This window comes from Abramis brama (assembly GCF_963993115.1).
Source record: "Abramis brama genome assembly, chromosome: 21".
In the NCBI taxonomy this organism is placed as follows: domain Eukaryota; kingdom Metazoa; phylum Chordata; class Actinopteri; order Cypriniformes; family Leuciscidae; genus Abramis; species Abramis brama.
In genome coordinates, this window is record NC_139983.1 from 19,554,895 (window position 1) to 19,574,428 (window position 19,534).

A 19,534-nucleotide genomic window follows, 5' to 3' on the forward strand; every position below is an offset into this window, starting at 1 on the left:
CTACCATAATGACCCTTCATTTAGTAGGGCTGCATGATTAATTAAAATTAAACTGAAATCGTGTTATTATTATTATCATTATGGTCATATTGATATATAATAATAAAATCTTTGGTCCAAATTACTTTCTATTTTAAGCACCTTTTAAAATGTATTTCTTTTAATTCAAAATAAGCTCATCTGTTTCAGACACAGAAGGGTTGTTTGTGTCTGTAAGAGTTTAATTAGTTTAATTAAAAACTATTTGAACATATTCTCAAGACAAACACAATTATATCTTCTGAAGAGATGTTTTTTGTTTTTGTGTCTTGCTGAGCAAGTCATATGATATGATATATATGATTTATTCTCCTTCTCTTTAGTTAACTTATGTAGTCTATCTACATTGTTTGTTACATTGTTTGGTTTGTGTTTTTGTCTGAAAAGGTCTATATTTTCACAGACTTTTTTCCTGCATTGTGATTATGAAAAACGAGCTCATTTTGCTCATTTCAGTCTTACTTTTTTTTCTTCATAGCACAGTTGGACCTGCTTGCAATCACATCATTCTCTAGGGCACAGCTTATTGGTTACTGCTGTATCAGTAGAAAATGAGCTTGCATGCTCAACCTTTAAATACTTGGTCAGCATTTTCTGTAGCAGTTGCAGCACACTTTCAGAAACCCTTCACCTTCCCCAGTTCCACCTGTATAGATCTGCTACGGGTAATTCATGTATGCTATATTGTACAGCAGCAGCGTGTCGTGTATGTATTGGCAGTAGCTAGTCCCATACTTGCTTTGCAGCAGCGTAGCAGATTTATATCGCCAAGACCAAATATATCAACCAAATATATCAACATTGTCATACCCATTACCATGCCAAACACTCTGAGAGTTGTCATGACAGAAATGAATGCATGTCATTATCATGGTGCACACCTTTAGTTAGTTGGGGATGTGACTCTTGTGTTTGAGCAAAACTGTTGGTCACTACACACACACACACACAAATACAAATGACTCCTGTGGTGTTTTTTGGGCGAGAGAGAGGGATGCTGGGAGACGAGGAGAACAGGACCCACATGAAAAGCTTCCTCACCTCACTTTCATCTCTAGCCCAGATGAGAGAGAGAGAGAGGGCAAGGCTACACCTGCTAGTGAAAGGTTACTAGAGAAAGACAGACTTGGAGAACATAAAATAGGGCACCAACACATGTGAAAGACAAGTCTGCCTGGGAAGGAAGAAATTTAGAAGTCATTGTTCATTTGAAGAGAAAGAGGAGGTATTGTGGGTTGTTTCTCTTTCAGTTAATCACAGGGACTAGCACTGTTCCCTTTAAGCCGTGCACATGTGCAGTCAGTTTCAAAAATAGATAGAGGAAAGCTAGAGATTTCTTGAATTTGAGCTAAATGAATGGATAGCGTTTCAACTGGAGTTTATCCGAGTGTCCATTGAATTAGAGCTAAATGAATGGATAGCGTTTCAGCGGGAGTCTATCCGAGTGTCCATTGATTTGTTTTGATTTTTTTCAGTATGCAGCTAAAGCTGTGAGAAATCTTGTGTGGAAATACACAGCGCTGATTAATTCCCGAGAGGATTAGTTCACAAACAGTACAGTACAAAGTTCATTGTGGCATATACAGAGGCTCACAAAAGTTGTGCATTATTTTCATTTATTTTTGTCTTGTTTTGTGATCTCAACAAAGCAAGTTAAAGAGTTTTTCTCTCTTCTTTTTTTCCAAGAGAGAAACTGGAAAACAACAATAATGCAAGGCCTCTAGATAACGTTATTAATAATGTTAAAATGTGTTAATAATTTTACATTATAATATCATAATTATAAAATCATTTAATCACATTTGATTATTTACAAAATGTTTAAATAAATAATTTATATGTAATATGTATCATAATTGTATTAAAATGAAGATATAAATTTATGCGTTTCATTATGTATTGTTTGTTAATAAGTAATGCATTTAGTAATTAAATAATACACTTAGGGAAAAATATTTACATATGTAAATATGTAATGATATTCTTATGAAATAGACAAAACAATAAGAATATTTATATACAGAATTAATATACTCTACCTTTCAAACGTTTGGTGTTAGTAAAAACATTAATACTTTTTATTCAGTAAGGACACATTATATTGATGAAAATTGACAAAGTCTTAAGAAACAATTACTGTATTTTTAATCAAATAAATACAGGTATGCTGAGCATAACAAAACCTTTCTCACCCCAAACTTTTGAACTGTAGTGTACATTATATATTTCTGTAAAATCCACCCAACAGAAATGGGTTTTGCTCAGCAATTTGAAATTCAAGGGTGCATTGGGAACAACAAACTCGTCAAAAAATTGTTTAATTCACAACATGTTTGTGGGTGCCATGAATCAAGGGAGACATTCCAGGTGTGTTGTGCTCACAGCATCTCGCTATCTCTCCAGAAAAGTGTGTGTATATGTGAGTGTGTATGAGGTTGAGAGGGCCAGTTTGCTTAAGGGCAAACATTGTCATGTCCTCTGCTTATCTGTGTGTTGGAGACGAGTGGCCTACTGCATATAACACTTCCTCCCTCTCTCTTTCTCTTTTTAGGTGTGATGAACAGCAGGCATGTGGACCTGAAGCTCAAGAAGCTCACAGAGTTTCGGCCACAGGGTGGCAGCTCTCCTTCCTCCTCATCCTCTTCTTCATCACTGACGGCATCCAGTACTTCACCCCTCAGCCCTGAATCAGGCGGCCTGCAGGTAACATTTACACCCCACCTGCTCTATCTTTAATTGTATTCGCTAAGCAAGCAGAACTAATATTATTGCTCATACTTAGGAAATCATTGTGAACTCCTAACCATAAGTAATAAACTTTGTTGAGTAAGACATGAGAGTCACTTCAAATTGTGTGACTTGTTGCATAAAAGGTGTAATATTTACTTTTCTAGGTGACTTGGAACAGATTTTAAGATAGAATGAGTATTAAAAACAAGCTTTACAATGAAGGAGGACCTGAGCCATATTTAGGGATCAGAATATCATACAGACTTGGGGCTGTGCTCTTTTGTTATGGGCTCTTAAACAACCACCCAGAACACCCTTGTAACTACATAGAAACTACAAGAATTTTCATCATGATATGCAAAAATGTACCCAACTAAACATTCCCAAAGGGCATTGAGAGCTTCTTTATTGTATTTTATTGTAGGTTTGTTATGGTAGTTTTAACAGTATGAAATGATTGGCTTGGTTCTCATTCTCTTCTATGCGTGTGTGAGGTAAAAGGCCAAGACGGGTTGATTTTCTTTGATTTGCTGTCTCTTGTTTATTTTTTGTCTGAGGATCATCATGTGTTTATATATTAAGCCAGAACACATGAATGACATTTCACAGCCATTACCTCATATCACACCTGACCTTTTCTGAGAGAGAAGAGAGCTTTGGGATGTATCGACAGCAGCGTGTGGCTCACGACGTTGACATGCAGTGGATTGATTTACCTTGTTTATTAAATACCAGCGTTCTGTGTCTAAGAACATGCATACCGGTGCACTGCTGACTGCTTGGTGTTTATACGCGTGTGTGATGACCTCCTATCTCGCTGTTGTATTCAGAGCCCCCAGGTGGTGACTTCAGGGCATGTTCAGAGATGCTGGCGACTACCTTCCCCCACCTGTTCGCCCCTTTCTGCCTCTCTCTTTCTCTCTGCTGACAGAGGGGATTTCCTGTGAGCAGATGTTAGCAGGCTCTTTGATGCACAATGACTGCAGTGATGTGTTCGTTTGAGTCGGCAGGCCTCTTTCAGTGCACTGCAGCAGGTGTGAAATAATTGGTCGAGGTTTCCCAAGGACTAGTCACACATAGGTTGGATTCCAGAGACAGATATACAGACATGACGAGGATGAAGCAAATTGTCACACATACAACGATTAATTTGGGTTGGAGAAGAAGAATATTTACCCAGTTATATTATTGCTAATACTTAACCAATAATAGCATAATTTCTACACATAATTTATTTTGATTAATAAAAATTATTAAGTGTTAGCAGTAACTTTAACAAAATTAATGGAAAAACTGCCATGAGAAAACATTAATTTTCTGCATTTACTTTCAGCTACACTAGCATTGAAAAGTTTGTGGTTGGTAAGAATTTTTAATTTTTTTTAAAAAAATTTGCAAAGTCACTTATGCTCACCAAGGCTGCATTTGTTTAATCAAAAATGCAGTAAAAACAGTAATATTGTGAAATATTATTACAATTTCTTTTTAAAAAGTAATAATTTATTCCTGTGATGGCAGTTGCTCCAGTGTTCAGAGTCACATGATCCTTCAGAAATCATTCTAATAGGCTGATTTGGTGGCCAAGAAACTTTTCTTATTATCAGTGTTGAAAATGACTGTGCTGCTTAAGTTCAAAAGAATAGCATTTATTTGAAATAAATCTTTTGTAATATAAATGTCTTGCTTGAATAAAAGTATTCATTTCTTTTTCTAAAATTAAAACCATACTTAACCCAAACTTTTGAATGGTAGTATATGACACTTATTTAAGCAAAAAATGTATACATGTGCACTTGAAAAATATTGTCAAGAACTGGCAAGTGTTTCTGAGGAAAAGTCTAACAATCTTAGTAACTGTAAGATGAGGTGATTTAACCGATAATTTCTAGTATGCCTTCATTATAATAAATAAAACTGTCTGCACACTTGAATCCTTTCAGCAAATTTAATAGCCAAGCTTTCGGTCAGACGACCATCCTCAGGGCATACAGACAATCAATGTAGCAATCAACTTAACTGTGTTCAAACACATCAGGACAATCAACAGTGATTACCACACCTGTGGAAGCCAGGTAGGAGAGTTGTAGTCCAATGGTGGGAGTTGTAGTTTTTCTTTAACCTACCCAACATATTGAGTTATCTACATAATTTACACATTTACTCCCCATAGTGAAAATCCCCAATACAAGAAACAAACAAAAGTACAGATATACAAAAATACAAGCACATATATACATACATACATGCTGTATAAGTACATGAAGACTGCAAGAACATCAGTAAAAACCTTCATAAACTGCAGTATTCAAGACTTATAAAAACAGTACAGCTGTGACTATAACATGACACTCATGTCGAAATCCACATTTAAACCTTTGGGATATAAGGCATCCAAAGTATGAATCCAGTACAGTTCCCTTTGGCATAGCACTTTATCAATGTTGCCACCTCTAGATAATTTAATCTGCTCAATTCCCTGAAAACGGAGAGAAAAGACTGAGTGAGCACACTCTGTAAAGTGACAGGCCACAGGGTAGTTAGGGTCAGCACGTCTGATAGAGCTTTTATGCTCGCTTATCCTCTGTTTTAAACTACGTGTGGTCTTTCCCACATACACCATGTCACAAGGACATCTTAAAATGTAAATAACATTCTTAGTTTTACATGTAATAATGCCCTTCACATTGTAGCTCTTACCGGATCTGGGATGTTTAAAGTTACAGGTCTTGTGTGTATTATTACATTGGGCACAATTGCCACAGGGATAGTTACCATCCCTAAGAGGTGCTAAGAGTGTTTGGGTAGGAGCTGATCTTATGCATGCTTTTACTACCCTGTTGCGGAGGTTAGGGCCCCGTCTGGACACAAACAAAGGTGGATCCTTAAATTTATCCTGAAGAGAAGAATCATCAGATATTAGGTGCCAGTATTTCATAATGGTGTTTTTAATAATAATATTCCTTCAAAATAGTATGCCTTCATTATGAAATGGCTTTTAGTGATGAGGGTCTTGTACTGTCTTTCTCTATGAACAGTCCAGCACCTGCTGCAGAACTGCAGGCCTACACAACAGGCCAAAGCCCAGGGGAGGATCAGCAGGGTTACGAGCACTGCAGCTCTGAGCCTCAGTGGTTATTGGGGTTTCAAAGAAAGAGCAGCTCACGCTTTCTCTTGTCTCTACTGACCTTCACCCTATTCTCCATTGCAACCTTGTCTGCATGAAGAAGTTTGAGTATCAAATGTGTTCCTCCTCCACGTCTTTTCTTGCCTTTTTAAGACAAACGCATTAGGATCACATTCTCTCTCTCAAGGCCTGCTCTTGTAGTACCGTCTTTTAACTCTTAAAAAAATCTGACTCAATCGTTCCATCCCTCGAGGATTCTCCCGTCCCACAACTCCTCGAGGCCATAGTATAACGGTTTGGGACAGAACGGTTCCCCCCAGCACACACACTGCAGTCCCCCAGTGCTGCCGGTTGTGTCTCATTAGCAATTGTCTCTATGCACTGTGAGCCTGCTGCCATGGTGGCACACGATAACCGCCTGCAATGAGCAGCAGACCGCAACATTAGTCACGCATCCCAGATACACACACACACCTCTGCCAAAATAATACCCACCACCACAATAATGATCGGGACGATAACAGATTAAAAAGCGCTGATCGCGATGTGGGGATAGCCCTGATATCTTCCCCAGCCAGGGGTACCGAGGGGCCGTGGGGGCAGGTGTTTCAAGGAAGGGGTTGTTAGCGAGGGTTGGAGGCCTTGGGTCCTCCGGGAAACGAGGATTCTAGCGGGGCTTTGGGTTTGAATCCTGTTTGTTTTCTTTGGACTTTAACATGAGAGGAATCAGACAGGGTTAAAGGGCTTTGTTGAGCTGTCTCTAGAGATCCAGGCTGTTGAATGTGTCGTTTTAACACGTAACACGCTCACGCCTTTGGTTTTGTGTGATGACTGCTGTACTCATTCCACTTATAGGGACGGACTTAGGGTGACATTTTTTCACCATCAGATTGCCATTGTATGATGTTTTATGAATGAGTATATTTTGTTTTTTTCTCCATCATATCTATTATTTATTTATTCAAAAATGTACACACATAATTCATCTATTTTACCTATTCTATGATGAGCATGTTTTAATTTCTAAATTCAAGATGTTTTTCTGGAGGAAAATCAAGGTTGTAAAATGTCATGTGATGATATTTAAGATGATTTTTATTTATTTTTTATAAAAAAATGTTTTATTAAATTCCACAACACTTTATAATAAGGTCACATTTGTTAAGATTAGTTAATGGATTAACTAACAAACTAACAATGATCAATACATTTCTACAGAATTTATTTAACTTAATAAAAATATTCATGTTAGTTCATAGTGCATTACTTAATATTAACAGGTACAACTTTTGATCTTAAAGATGTATTAGTAAATGTTGAGATTAACAAATGCTGTAGAAGTAGTAAAGAATGGTTAAGATGTGAACAGTGAACATGCACATGTATATATATATATATATATATGTATATATATGTGTGTATATATATATATATATATATATGTATATGTATATATATATATATATATATATATATATATATATATATACATACACATATATATATATATATATATATATATATACATACATATATATATATATATATATATATATACATATATACATATATATATATATATATATATATATATATATATATATATGTATATATGTATATATATATATATATATGTATATATGTATATATATATATATATATATATATATATATATATATATATATATATATATATATATATATATGTATATATATATATATATATATGTGTATGTGTATATATATATATATATATATATATATATATATATATATACACACACATATATATATATATATATATATATATATATATATATATATATATATATATACATACATATATATATATATATATATATATATATATACATATATACATATATACATATATATATATATATATATATATATATGTGTGTGTGTGTGTGTGTGTATATATATATATATATATATATATATATATATATATATATATATATATATATATATGTATATATATATGTATATATGTATGTATATGTATGTATGTATGTATGTATGTATGTATGTATGTGTATATGTATATGTATGTTCAGGCAGGTATATATATATAATATACACACACATCCAAGTACCCCAAGTGTTTTCTAATCCAGCCTATAGGAATTTCTGAAAGTTAAGTTACAATCTGTCATGATGGCTGAAGAGAAGCTGCAGATTAGGGCTGTGACAGCTGATATCCTCCATTTAAACACGTGGGATTAGTTGAATAAACAGCTATAACTGTTAATATTCACACAGGCTAAATTTGTTGTTCTCTAGGGAGATGCTAATTGTAGCTTTGTTTTCAGAAGTTATAATTTAAGTATAAACAGGCCAGAGGTGGTATGTGTGTCTGTGCACGCTTGTCTTTATTAGCTGTGCGGTTTCTGTACACACACCAGTGAGCTAGCGTCTGCACTAACAATGTTTCTCCCTCCTAGTCTCAAGCAGTGGAACGTGTTCGCTAATTGCGAACTTTATTAGACGTTTCCTATTATTATTATTGACGTTGCAAATGTTATTCTGAACGCCGTCGTTTCGCTTTCCAGTCTGCTTGGCTTATTGGGCCCGGCACATAATAACACATTTTAATATTGAGGTGATTGGAAGCCGCAGTGAGAAGCTGCTAACACATGTTCGCTTCCAAGACAATAGTGCTTTTAATTTGCATAATCTGAATACATTTTCTGGCTCAGGTTTTGTTGAAAGTAGACTTAATTGCCTTATTTCCTTTGTGCTTGTGAGTTAATATGGGACTCTGAGATGTACCAAATGCTGCAGAACCTTTCCTAGACCGTTCTTCAGGCACGGCACTCCATCGTTAAACATTTTTGGCCATGTGTGTCTAATTTGTTCTTTTCTTTAATGTCGACCAACATCAGAAGCAACTTTTATTCAAATGACTCCGCTCTACTTTTAAGTTAACTGCTCTTTTACTCTCTTTTTTTTTTTTTCTCCCTTCATCCCTCCCTCTCTTTTTTTAATGTGTTTATAGAATAATGTGGATGAATTGCACGCAGAGCGTCTCCGCAGGGCTACGGAACGTCTGCGCAGTCCCGTTGTCTTCCACAAGGAGTCTGCTGTCAGGAAAACACAGCTCAAATCATTCAGCCAATACGTAGAGACCAGGCCAGGTGAGGTCCTTTACTTCCGCTGATGTCACTTCCTCCAGTTTGACTGCATAAACAAAGATTTTGGAGGATTTTGCATTGTGGAACACTTAAGTAATTAATAAATTTGTATATTTAATGCATAAAGATGAGCATGTCTGTTACATTCAGGTTTGTGGTTCAGTTCTGCCAATTAGGCTTATTGTAAAATGAGTATTGAAGTGTCTCTTAAAGGTCTTCAAGAATACTAATAGTTTAATAACAGCTTTATATGGTGTTTATATGTGCCTAGTGATTGTTTTAATGGAGATGGGTTAGTTAGTTTTAATGGGTTAGGTTAATCTGATTTAAAAAAGTATATTTTAAATTTCTAGTCAGGTGAGAATCAACCAACTTTTAATATCTCTCTCTCTTTTTTTTAGAGGTTAAAAGGCAGAGATCCGTGCCTGAAGATCTGAAGAGGAGTGGCGAGGAGAGAGGAGCTCTGACAGAGATGGAAGGACGAAAGCCAACTGAAGATGAAGTACTTAATGCATATTTAAATTCTCTGTCAGCGCTGCTCGTTCTGATGTTGTCTGTGACACCAGGTCATAGTTGGACGTCACAGTCGCACACAGTCACTCACATCTGTCTGAGGGGCAGAGAGGTTTTTGAACGCTGATGTCAATCTGTTCTTCCCTAAAGCCAAAGAGACCAGCCAAATTAGACTGCTATTCCCTGATAATTGTAAGATTAGGAAAAAAGGAAATGGACAGAGCAGTGGATATACCTCTTTCACTCCACCTTTCTGTCTTTTTCTCAGAACACTTTCAATTTGTCCTGAATTTCCCCTCTCCATTTCTGGTTCCAATGTCCATCAAAACAATTTATTGATTTATTTTTAAGGGAATAAACACGTAGTGTGAATATATATATATATATATATATATATATATATATATATATATATATATATATATAATTATAGAACTATGCAATTATAATTTCTTTCATTCTCTCTATGCGGGCTGATCTAAAGAAACTACAGTATTTTAATTATTGCAGCACCAAGTATAGGGACAGAGCATAGAGAAACATATCCTGGGAAGAGTGAGATAGAGACACAGAAAGAGAGAGAGGGAAGGTCAGTAGAGACCAGCTTTGCCCCTCTCTGTGTAGGGGTTAATGGGTGTTGAACTTGCCCATTACCCAGCTCAAGCTGAATTACCCAGCGAATGATGTTTGCATTAATATAATATATATGGAAATTTCAACACTTAATTATGGCAGAGAGGCGAGAGCAGGGGGAGGGGGCTGATCATGTGTAAAATTGATTTGTGGGAGAAGTATTTGATAGAGCAGCGAGGAAGAGGAAGGTAGAGTTTGATGGACAGCAGGAGGACTCAGGCAGAAAAAGTGCTGTCTTGGATGAAAAAAAAACTTTCTTCCCCATTTCCCTCTTTCCTATTATGAAATAAGTTGCATCAGCACTAAAAAATATATATATTTTTGCAGCAATCTTTAGGATGTGAATTTAAATTAGCACTCTTTTCCCCCTCCCCCACTTTTCTTAGAATATTAGGAAGGTTGGAAGGAGGAGAGGACAGAGGTTGGGTGATAAACGAGTGGAAGAAAGGGGGGTGGGAGTGCTTGTCACTATCACACACTTGGAAATAAGCGTGCAGTTTAATTACTGTATTTGTCCCTAATCACTGTCTCATCCCTCACTTCAGTGTTTCCCATGAGCCAGAGGGTGCTGGCACCAGGGCCACATGCGTAAAAGAATAGAAGCATGTTTCCAAACGCGTACATGTGTGAATCTGAGCACACACGTGTGCTGTGTAGATCTCTTAGATCCCTGCTGATAGGCCCTTAGGCACTGACCCACCTCTCCAACATATTTCAATTTTGCCTCTCTGCGTGTCAGTCTCCAGACTGCTGTAAAACTGGATTCTCTCTGTGGTCATTTAGCGTGTGTTTATATTGGTGTGTAAGCGCACCCTCCTGCCTCCAGGCTTGACATATGAAGTCAAACCTCAGCATTTAAAGCTGCAGTCTTTATAGTATGGGTATATGGGTCTAAATCTTCAAACATAGTCAGAAAAAATATATATTTTTAATTGAATCTAATATATTTTATATACATTCTCAGCATTTAAAGCTAAAGTTTGTAACTGTGCAAATCAACATTATTAAGCCATGAATAAATAAAAATAAATAAATAAATCTTTAAACCTATTCAGAATTTAATTTAATTTTAAAATCATGTATACAATTTTTAACATATTTTAAATTGTTAATATGATTTAAAAACATATAATATATTATTATTTAATATATAAAAAAAAAAAAAAAAATCTTTTTAAATGTATGTATTATTGTTATTGTTATTTATTACCTCATCTTTGTAATGAACCTAATTTGGGAAAGTTTTTGAATCATTTTTATCACATCATAATTTTGAAAGAAAGCAGAAAAAAGAACATTCATTCGCTTAATTAATTAAAGTAATATTCACCAGTAATTATTCTGACCACTGTTCCCCTGGTATTAAAAAGCTGTATAAACCCAGGATGTGATGCTTCATTTCTTACCTCTCATCACTCCCCCTTCCTCTCGTTTGTTCTTGCCCAGCAGAAAGCGTTCAAAGACACCAGTCAGTACGTGGTGGGAGAACTGGCGGCGCTGGAGAGCGAGCAGAGGCAGATCGACACGCGGGCCTCGCGTGTGGAAAAGCGTCTGCGCTATCTCATGGACACAGGTACGCCGCCCAATTACACTGTAAACAGTTTTGGCAAATTGAGCGTTCACAAACTCTTATGGAGTTTGGGAAGTGTGAATCTTTGAAGCCGGGATGTTGGGGCGGCAGCGGGGATATGAAAAGGGGCGGTGAGGATGCAGGGAGGCTCTCTGGGCCGCCGTGATAAGAGAGCCTTCATGGGAGCTGATAACTAGTGCTGATAGCGTCCGCCAGCCAGCCACTATTGAACAGTACCGTGCAGCCATGCGCAACAGAACCCCATATCTGGCCTTCAATGATATGCTGTAGAAGAGAGAGAGAGAGAAGGAGGGAGAGAGGGGGATACGGCAGAGGGGTAAAGGGTGAAGAGGGGAGAAAGAGAAGCGGGGAGGGTTGCTATTTGGGGGCTGGACAGAAAAGGAAATGTTGAAATAATGAAAGAAACATATTAATAGATACATGCTCTTGCTCTCCTCTCTCTCTCTCTCTTTCTCTCTCTCTCTCTCTCTCTCTCTCTCTCTCTCCCCCTCCCTCTATTTCTCTCTCTTCTCCTCACATATACACATATGAAAGAATGTGGGGTGATCTTTCAGGTGTGTATAGCAGGGAAAAAGGGCTGCTGAGCCTTTGTTAAAACATAGAGCTTCGTTCTGAGTGAGAACGGCAATGGCTCCAGCACCTCAATAACCCAAATTTAAGAACAACCTCCTGCCATCCAGATGCTGATACGAAACAATAATTTCTCACAAGGGTAGCGTCGTGAAAAAAGGAGGGTAAAGTAGACGATTGAATTTTTTTGCTTTTCCATCACATTGAGGATGATATCATGACTATCACTGTTTTGTGTTTGCCCAACCTTCCATCCATCCTCTCTCTCTCTCTCTCTCTCTCTCTCTCTCTCTCTCTCCCTCTCTCTCTCCCCACTCACCTGGACCCTGTTGAAGTCAAAGCCGCTGTGTCCGTTTGAAGGGTTTTTTCTCGCTCTGAATGATAAATGGCTTGAATGCCCTAGCAGGTGGAGAACCAAACCAGACATTTCAGCAATATTTACACACTCACACAGAAATAAGAGGCTCTGTTACACACCAGACCATGTGTACGATTCTCACCTTAATGTGCTTACCTGTCTGAGCTAGTGCACGCATTTCAGCACTGCAAACGGGTGAATTCATGCCTCAGTCAGGTTCACAGACAACATGATCTTCAGTAACAGCTTCTATAGCCAATAATACACAAAACAAACATGGTCATTATGTTATGCTCAACATACACATATTGAATTTAACATACTGCCAAGCTGTGTTGCACTTAATTCTTTTAAGGATTATATAATTGTAATTTCATGGGGATTTAGTTAAAGTTTTCCTCAATTTATTTTTTTCTGCATATGCATGTTTTGTATGCACTTTTGTATTATTTATTTGCTTCCTCCACCCATAATATAGGGTGGTCACTAGATACATATAAATACATACATACACATAAATTAGGCAAATAATTAAATTCATGATATATAGACATATTAAAATAAACATCTGTATGCATTTACATATATATGTATACACATGTATATTTATTCATATATATATATATATATATATATATATATATATGCGTGTACATGTATGTACACATACAAAGTTATATTTATATACATATAAAAACTGTTCTAAGAACTACTCGTGATCCCTGATTACCCCCCTCCCCACCTCATTATACGCTCTGCCTTAGTCTGCTGGTTTTTTGCATTTGTTTCCCAGATGAATTCACAGTAATTGGGCTGGTTAATTTATTTACTGTGTGCAGTTCACAGCACATTAAAGAATGGAGATAATTGAACACGAATTGTCAAGTGTCTTCTGATATCAGGCGTATTACAGAAGGGAATGCGTATAAAACTCTATTTCCATGCAACCATTGTTTATGGTAATTAAGTACACAGATGTATTCCTTGGTTGCCTTCCAAGCTTATGGCGACTGCCATTGTTGTCTTCTATTAATATGTAATCAGTAAATAGTTTAATTTTCTAATCTGCAGTTGGAGAATTCACTTTCTAACAGCTCTTAATTATGGCAGAGCCCTAATGATGCAGCCGCTGATGGGCTAGGAGGCCGTAAACGGAACACAGAGCGCTCGGGGGAAGGCAGAGGCCTGTGGTGGCTCCTGCCTAATGAACTTGTTATTCCCACACCAGAGGGAGCAGTGTCCTTCACACACACACACACACACACACACACACACACAGGCTTCTATGCCCATCTCACCAGCAGCTGAACCATTACCTCAGTTAGCCACATCCCTAGAATTACGTCTAAATATGTTAGACGAAAACATATCAATTTTGAACATTTCGCAAAATCAAAAGTGAGAGAGGAAAGCTATTTGCGCACTCGCCATTCTGTCCGTGCACAATACCGTCCCGAATCACATTGAAATTTTTCAGCTCACAGCATTGAAATGTGTGTAAATGTTATCTGCGCGGCTTTTGATATTCAGCAACCCTCTGAATGCATCTCCCTGACATCTGCTCAGCATGCATTTATGCACACATATGATTTTCAAATTGCTTTATAACCTGCAACAATGAACACAATTATGAAAATAATGGCATTTAAAGGCGCTCTAAAAACCCTCACACCTACAGAGTCCTCGATAAGAGATTTTAAAAAAGCAGAGGGAAAGAATGAGTTTTAGGTGAGATTAACATATGTTTAAAAATTGCACTTGAGTCTGATAAGATTGACACAGGTTTTATTGCATGCTAATCCTTTCTCCTTTTCTTCGACGCGGTCACAGAAATTCATACAAGGCGGATATCATCAGCTTAATGCAGTTTACAGACAAGCCATCACAGTCTGTGCCAGCAAAAACAAACGTGTCAGAGGAGGCCCGTTATGTTTGTTTTATTCTCGGGGACGTGGCCGTCCTCTTCCAGGCTTCTTCACGGATGTGCACCTTTTTATATTTTAGTCTCAAAACATCAGTCCCTTTTTTTCCCGCTTTTTCCCCCCCTCAGCTTTCCCACATTAATTCTCCCTGCCCACATTCCAAGACAGTGTTGGCCATGCAGAAATAATTGCTTGAGTGTCTGCGTTTATAGATCTCAGCTCCGCCAAGACTGAAATGGAATTGCTCGTGTGGCTAAGGCAACATGCTTGTAACCAGCCCCTTAGTTTGACTAAAGATTTAAGCTTGGCTACGTGAGTCGCATGGGGAAATGGTCTCCGAGCTCAGACAACAGCTAACAGCTAACACAGCTTTAAGTATATTATCAGGCAAGTTCTTTCAGAAACGTATTGCTAAAGAAGCTTAACATTAATTATTGTAACTTTGGGAAGATTACATCCACAGCATGCTTGTAAGCGGTGGCATAGTCCTCTTGACCTCCTATGCAAGAGCTTAAAGACACTAGAATGGCATTTCAGCTGCATTAATAGGATAACCAGTATAATCTTTCCGCAGTAAGAGAAGGAAAAGTGTTTAGAGCATAATACTCGCCCCGGTTCTGGGGACGAGACGGGTTTTGTGATGTCTCGCGCAATCGGCACGCACCGGGTTCTATCGGTGTAATCGCAAACTTTTTTTTTTTTTTTCTCCCTCTCTGCTGTTCTCTTTCTTCTGTTTTCTCTCTTTCAATTCTCTTTTTTCCCTTTTCTCTCCCTCTGTCCTATTCTTTCTCCTCCATGGGATTTGCATGCTAGTTCGGTAGCTTGTCCACTCTAATTTTAAAGACCAAAGACCTCGTTTAGCCTTCCTGCTAAGCGTGCGCCGTGAGTAGCGGAAAAGTAAGCCTGGAGACAAACGCAGGAATTCGGCTCATAAGGATGGCTTTTATCGGCATGACCAAAGGCCAGCGCTGGATCAGGAGGTGACTGCCTATTCAGGTTTAGTGCTGGACTATGTGCTCGACTTCAAGAGCTGGTTAACATCAGAATGGTCCATTTTCGGCTACTGGCTTTTGCGGCCTTTGTTCTTCCCACTGGTTTTAATTCTCACCGGACCGTTACGTGCGCAGCGTAGATCTCCTTTGTGAAGTCATGTATTCTCGCTACCTAATATCAACAGGTTAGACCTTTAGCCTCAATTAATGCATGATGTAAGACATTAGCACTACTCTTGTATTAAACAAAATGAGTGTAATTTCTCCTTGCATTTGTCCAGTCTATTGTGATGATCTCTGTAAGCGAGAAAGAAAAACACCTCACATCAGCCATTTTTAATCTCTGAGGCCGTTTGAATGTTCGAGAGGCAAAAACAATTTAATTAGTTAAGTTGCATTGACTTTACATTCAAACCCCCAACCAGCAACCCCTGCCTCCAAAAGCTTTTCCCAGATGTGAAGAGGGGTTTTTTTTTGGTCTGGTGTCAGGCTTTCAAACATTCTTTAACAGTTGGATGAAAGGGGATTTTAAGGAAGATTAGAGAAGGGGATCCTCCAGGCATTGTCTGAGAATCTTAAGATAAAATGCACGGGGTGGATAGTGTCTGCGGAGGGGGGTGTCGGGGGGAAGGGTTTGTTGGTTGCAGGAGATACGGCCTGCATTGTGAGACATGTAATTTAGATTTTTATAGCAGCACGGAAATTACGATGAGTCGCCATCATAGCGCTCCCTCTCATCCCCGTTTGTTTTCGTTTTCCCTCTATCCCTCTCTTTCATCCCCCCCCTTGTGTTTTGCAGTGGCCTTGCTGTCCTCTAAATTGTTGGTGTGAAGTTAAGTTAAACGCTGCTACATGTGGCATTGCAGGCAGGCAGTGATATGCCTGATTAACATTTTCAAAAAGGGGCACAATGATGGCGCTTATTATAATCTCCCCTTTATTGAAGCATCTTGAGGCCTTTTCATCTCTCCCCCCCCACCCCCTTGACTGCCATTCCAGTAAGACCCAGCCAAACGCAGCTAGTGCCGTGCCACTGCGGCTCCATACGCGTGGAAAAACAGAGAGCCACTCTCTGCAACGCCAGCCAAGACCTCAATGATCTGCTGTTTTTTTGTTGTGTTTTTGTGGCACTGGTAGTGTGTGTCTGTCTTTTTCATTTTTATTTGATTTTTGTCTGTAATGTAGAGGACGGTCGAGAGTAGACGGGAATGGGTTTGTGTGATGCAGCCGAGATTTGAACTTGCATATCGTGCACAACACCCCACTTTTTGTCGCAAACAGAAAATTTTTGTTCAATGAAAATTTCTTTGACACATATTTAGGAAAAGAAAGCTAACAGACACTGACAGGTCTGACATTTGAAGTATTTCTTTAAGTCGGGCTTTTGAATGTCATTCAGTAATTGTGTTGTTGTTAAATTTGTTTTTAATTTTATTACATTCGATTTTTTTCAGAGAAGTTCTCATTGTGAAAAAGGCTTAGCAAAACAGTTTGGGTGCGTGGGACTCGGTTTGCATAATTGATCATTATTTGGTTTACAAATTGTCTCCTGACAACATAATTGAATTTCAGTCATGCACTTAATTAATAGACCTTTTCATATGGAAACTGATTAAGACACACTTTACAATTAAGTGTAATGACGCGGGGTTGGCCTGTAATTAGGGGCATTCACGTGCTAACAGCCCTGCTATGCTAGCTCAGTTGTTGTTCATTTCCCTTTGTATGGGCCTCTCTAGGCTACACATTCCTCTAGCGTACTACCTGAACCTTATCAGCACACAGCGTCTCTCCCCAGCCCACCTTTAGCATGCTAAAACACGCTAACGACACCCAAAACAGCTCATTTGAGCTAATGGAAATGACCATTTAAATGCTATTGTTCTGCTGTTAGCCGCTTAGTAGAGATGGAGAGATAAACGAGGGAAGCTACTTTTATAGTTACTGTAGGGAGGAGACTCATTATCAATTTGTCCTTAAGCAAACCTGAGGAAAGAAAAAGAGAGAAAAAAATGGCGCCAGAATCGACAATGCAGATGTGTGGAGGGTGGCTAATAGTGTTAGCACATCCATTACTCTCCTCAGCTTAATTCATTAAGCAAATTGGGCGGGAACCGTATTGGCCTTGTTGAAATACGTGCAATATGACACTGCTCAAATTTGTTCTAACACATGGCCCGGGGAGACGAGCCGACCGCTCTAATGGGGGAGGAGGAGCAAATTATGCAAAGACACACTGCAGGAGTGAAATGACTACAACGTAGAGGGAGTTGCACCTCTGCACTCAACTAACCCATTTTCCTTCACTCTAAGCCATGTCGCATTCATTCTCCTATCTTGTTGTACCTTTTGACCTTAAAGGTATAGCTCACCCAAAAAATTTTAATTCATTTATTCAACCTCATGTCATTCCAAACCTGTATGACTTTTGTTCTTCTGTGGAGCACAAAAAAAGATTTTTTGAATAGTGTCTTTTTGAAAACACCATTTTTTGATACAATGCACATTATTTTACTTGGCGCAAGCTGTAACGTCTGTTAAATAATGATAATAGGGACTTTTTAAATGCTTTTGACAGTCATCTGAAAGGCTGAACATCTAGGGTGCCAGCAGATGTGTTTCACCCTCCGCAATCGTTTGCTCAGACTTTACTTGGAAAACGGATTAAGCAAATAAAAGCAAATAATATATTAGCAAGAAAAACATTCTGCAGGTGTTGACGGGACCTTGCTGCTTGTGCTAATTTGTCGTCTCTACAGGTAGCCATTTCAGCATCTCTCAGGGTTCGGTGTGAATCTAAATGGAGTGTTGCTCAAGCTCTGATAACCCCCCAGAATTTCACACCTCTAGTATGTAAACAGAGAGGTAGAGCGGGTCCTAAGTAGATAACAGAGATACTCTTAAATGGCTACAACCTGTCCTTAATGCACACTAATGTCTTACCAAAACACTTGCGTTCCAAATAGGTGGGGCCAAGGCTGCCACCTTTGTTAATGCTAGTTTAAAAATCTATTATAGCTCATATTTACTGGTAGTTTGTTACTGTAACTGCAAACATTTTACATCTGTTGACCCACAAGATTTTTCAGATAAATGTCAAAAGCATCTATAAAGTCCTTGTTAAAATTATTGCTCACGCTACGTGATATAATGCTTCATCATAAATAAAAACCAGTTTACATTCACATTTCTTTCCTCTGTGGAACACAAAAGAAGATATTTTGGACCCTATTGACTAAAACAGTTGAAACTTTCTTCAAAATATCATCTTTTGCGTTCAACAGAAGAAAGTCAGTCAAACAGGTTTGGAAAAACTTGAAGGTGAGTAAATTCTTTTAAGACATGTCATCTAAATATCTTGTTTCTTTGTGTATTATGCCTACAAATCATACATTTACTGAGAAAATACAGAAGTTGTTGTAAATTTGTGTAAATTTTAGCACTTAATTCAGGTGCAGTCAACTCAACACCGTTAGTTTTGGTCCAAGAACAAGAGATGGGGGCAGGAATGCAAGCAGCCCTTTTCTATTTGGCTTTGTGGAGATTTTGAGAAGCTTCATGCAATCACAGATACATATGTATGTGCTCATTGCTCCCTCCTGGAAGGCACCTTTTTACATGTACATGTCTACTGGGGTCCCCCCACCTTTGCAAACAGGCCTCCCCTCTGTCAGCTAATCAGTACTCGGCTAGATGCATTGTGACCCTATGCAAATCTATTTACATTGGAATAGGGGAATCAGGGGATCCTAAACTCAGGCATCGAAGTTGAAGAAAGAATACCCAAGGCCAACAAATAAATGAAAGTTTGCTCAAATCCGTGAGATAATGGGGTCTGTGTTCAGACTTACCACAGTGGAGAGATAAACACAGGGATTACTTGGGGGTTTTGCATCAGTTGCTTTCT

At 38.1% G+C, this 19,534-nt stretch overlaps 1 protein-coding gene across 8 annotated transcripts in view; it reads left to right on the forward strand.

Moving 5' to 3' along the window:
* The window catches only part of ehbp1 (EH domain binding protein 1), a 140,537-nt gene that overhangs the window by 102,653 nt on the left and 18,350 nt on the right, over positions 1-19,534 (forward strand). For 4 of the 8 annotated variants that reach the window (XM_084097684.1, XM_084097688.1, XM_084097686.1 and 1 more), the window contains 4 exons: positions 2,591-2,742; positions 8,913-9,051; positions 9,450-9,550; positions 11,641-11,767. In XM_084097684.1, the coding sequence (XP_083953810.1) occupies positions 2,591-2,742; positions 8,913-9,051; positions 9,450-9,550; positions 11,641-11,767 (519 nt within the window). The remainder of the gene's footprint in view (positions 1-2,590; positions 2,743-8,912; positions 9,052-9,449; positions 9,551-11,640; positions 11,768-19,534) is intronic. The other 4 variants (XM_084097685.1, XM_084097689.1, XM_084097687.1 and 1 more) reach the window with 1 other exon arrangement.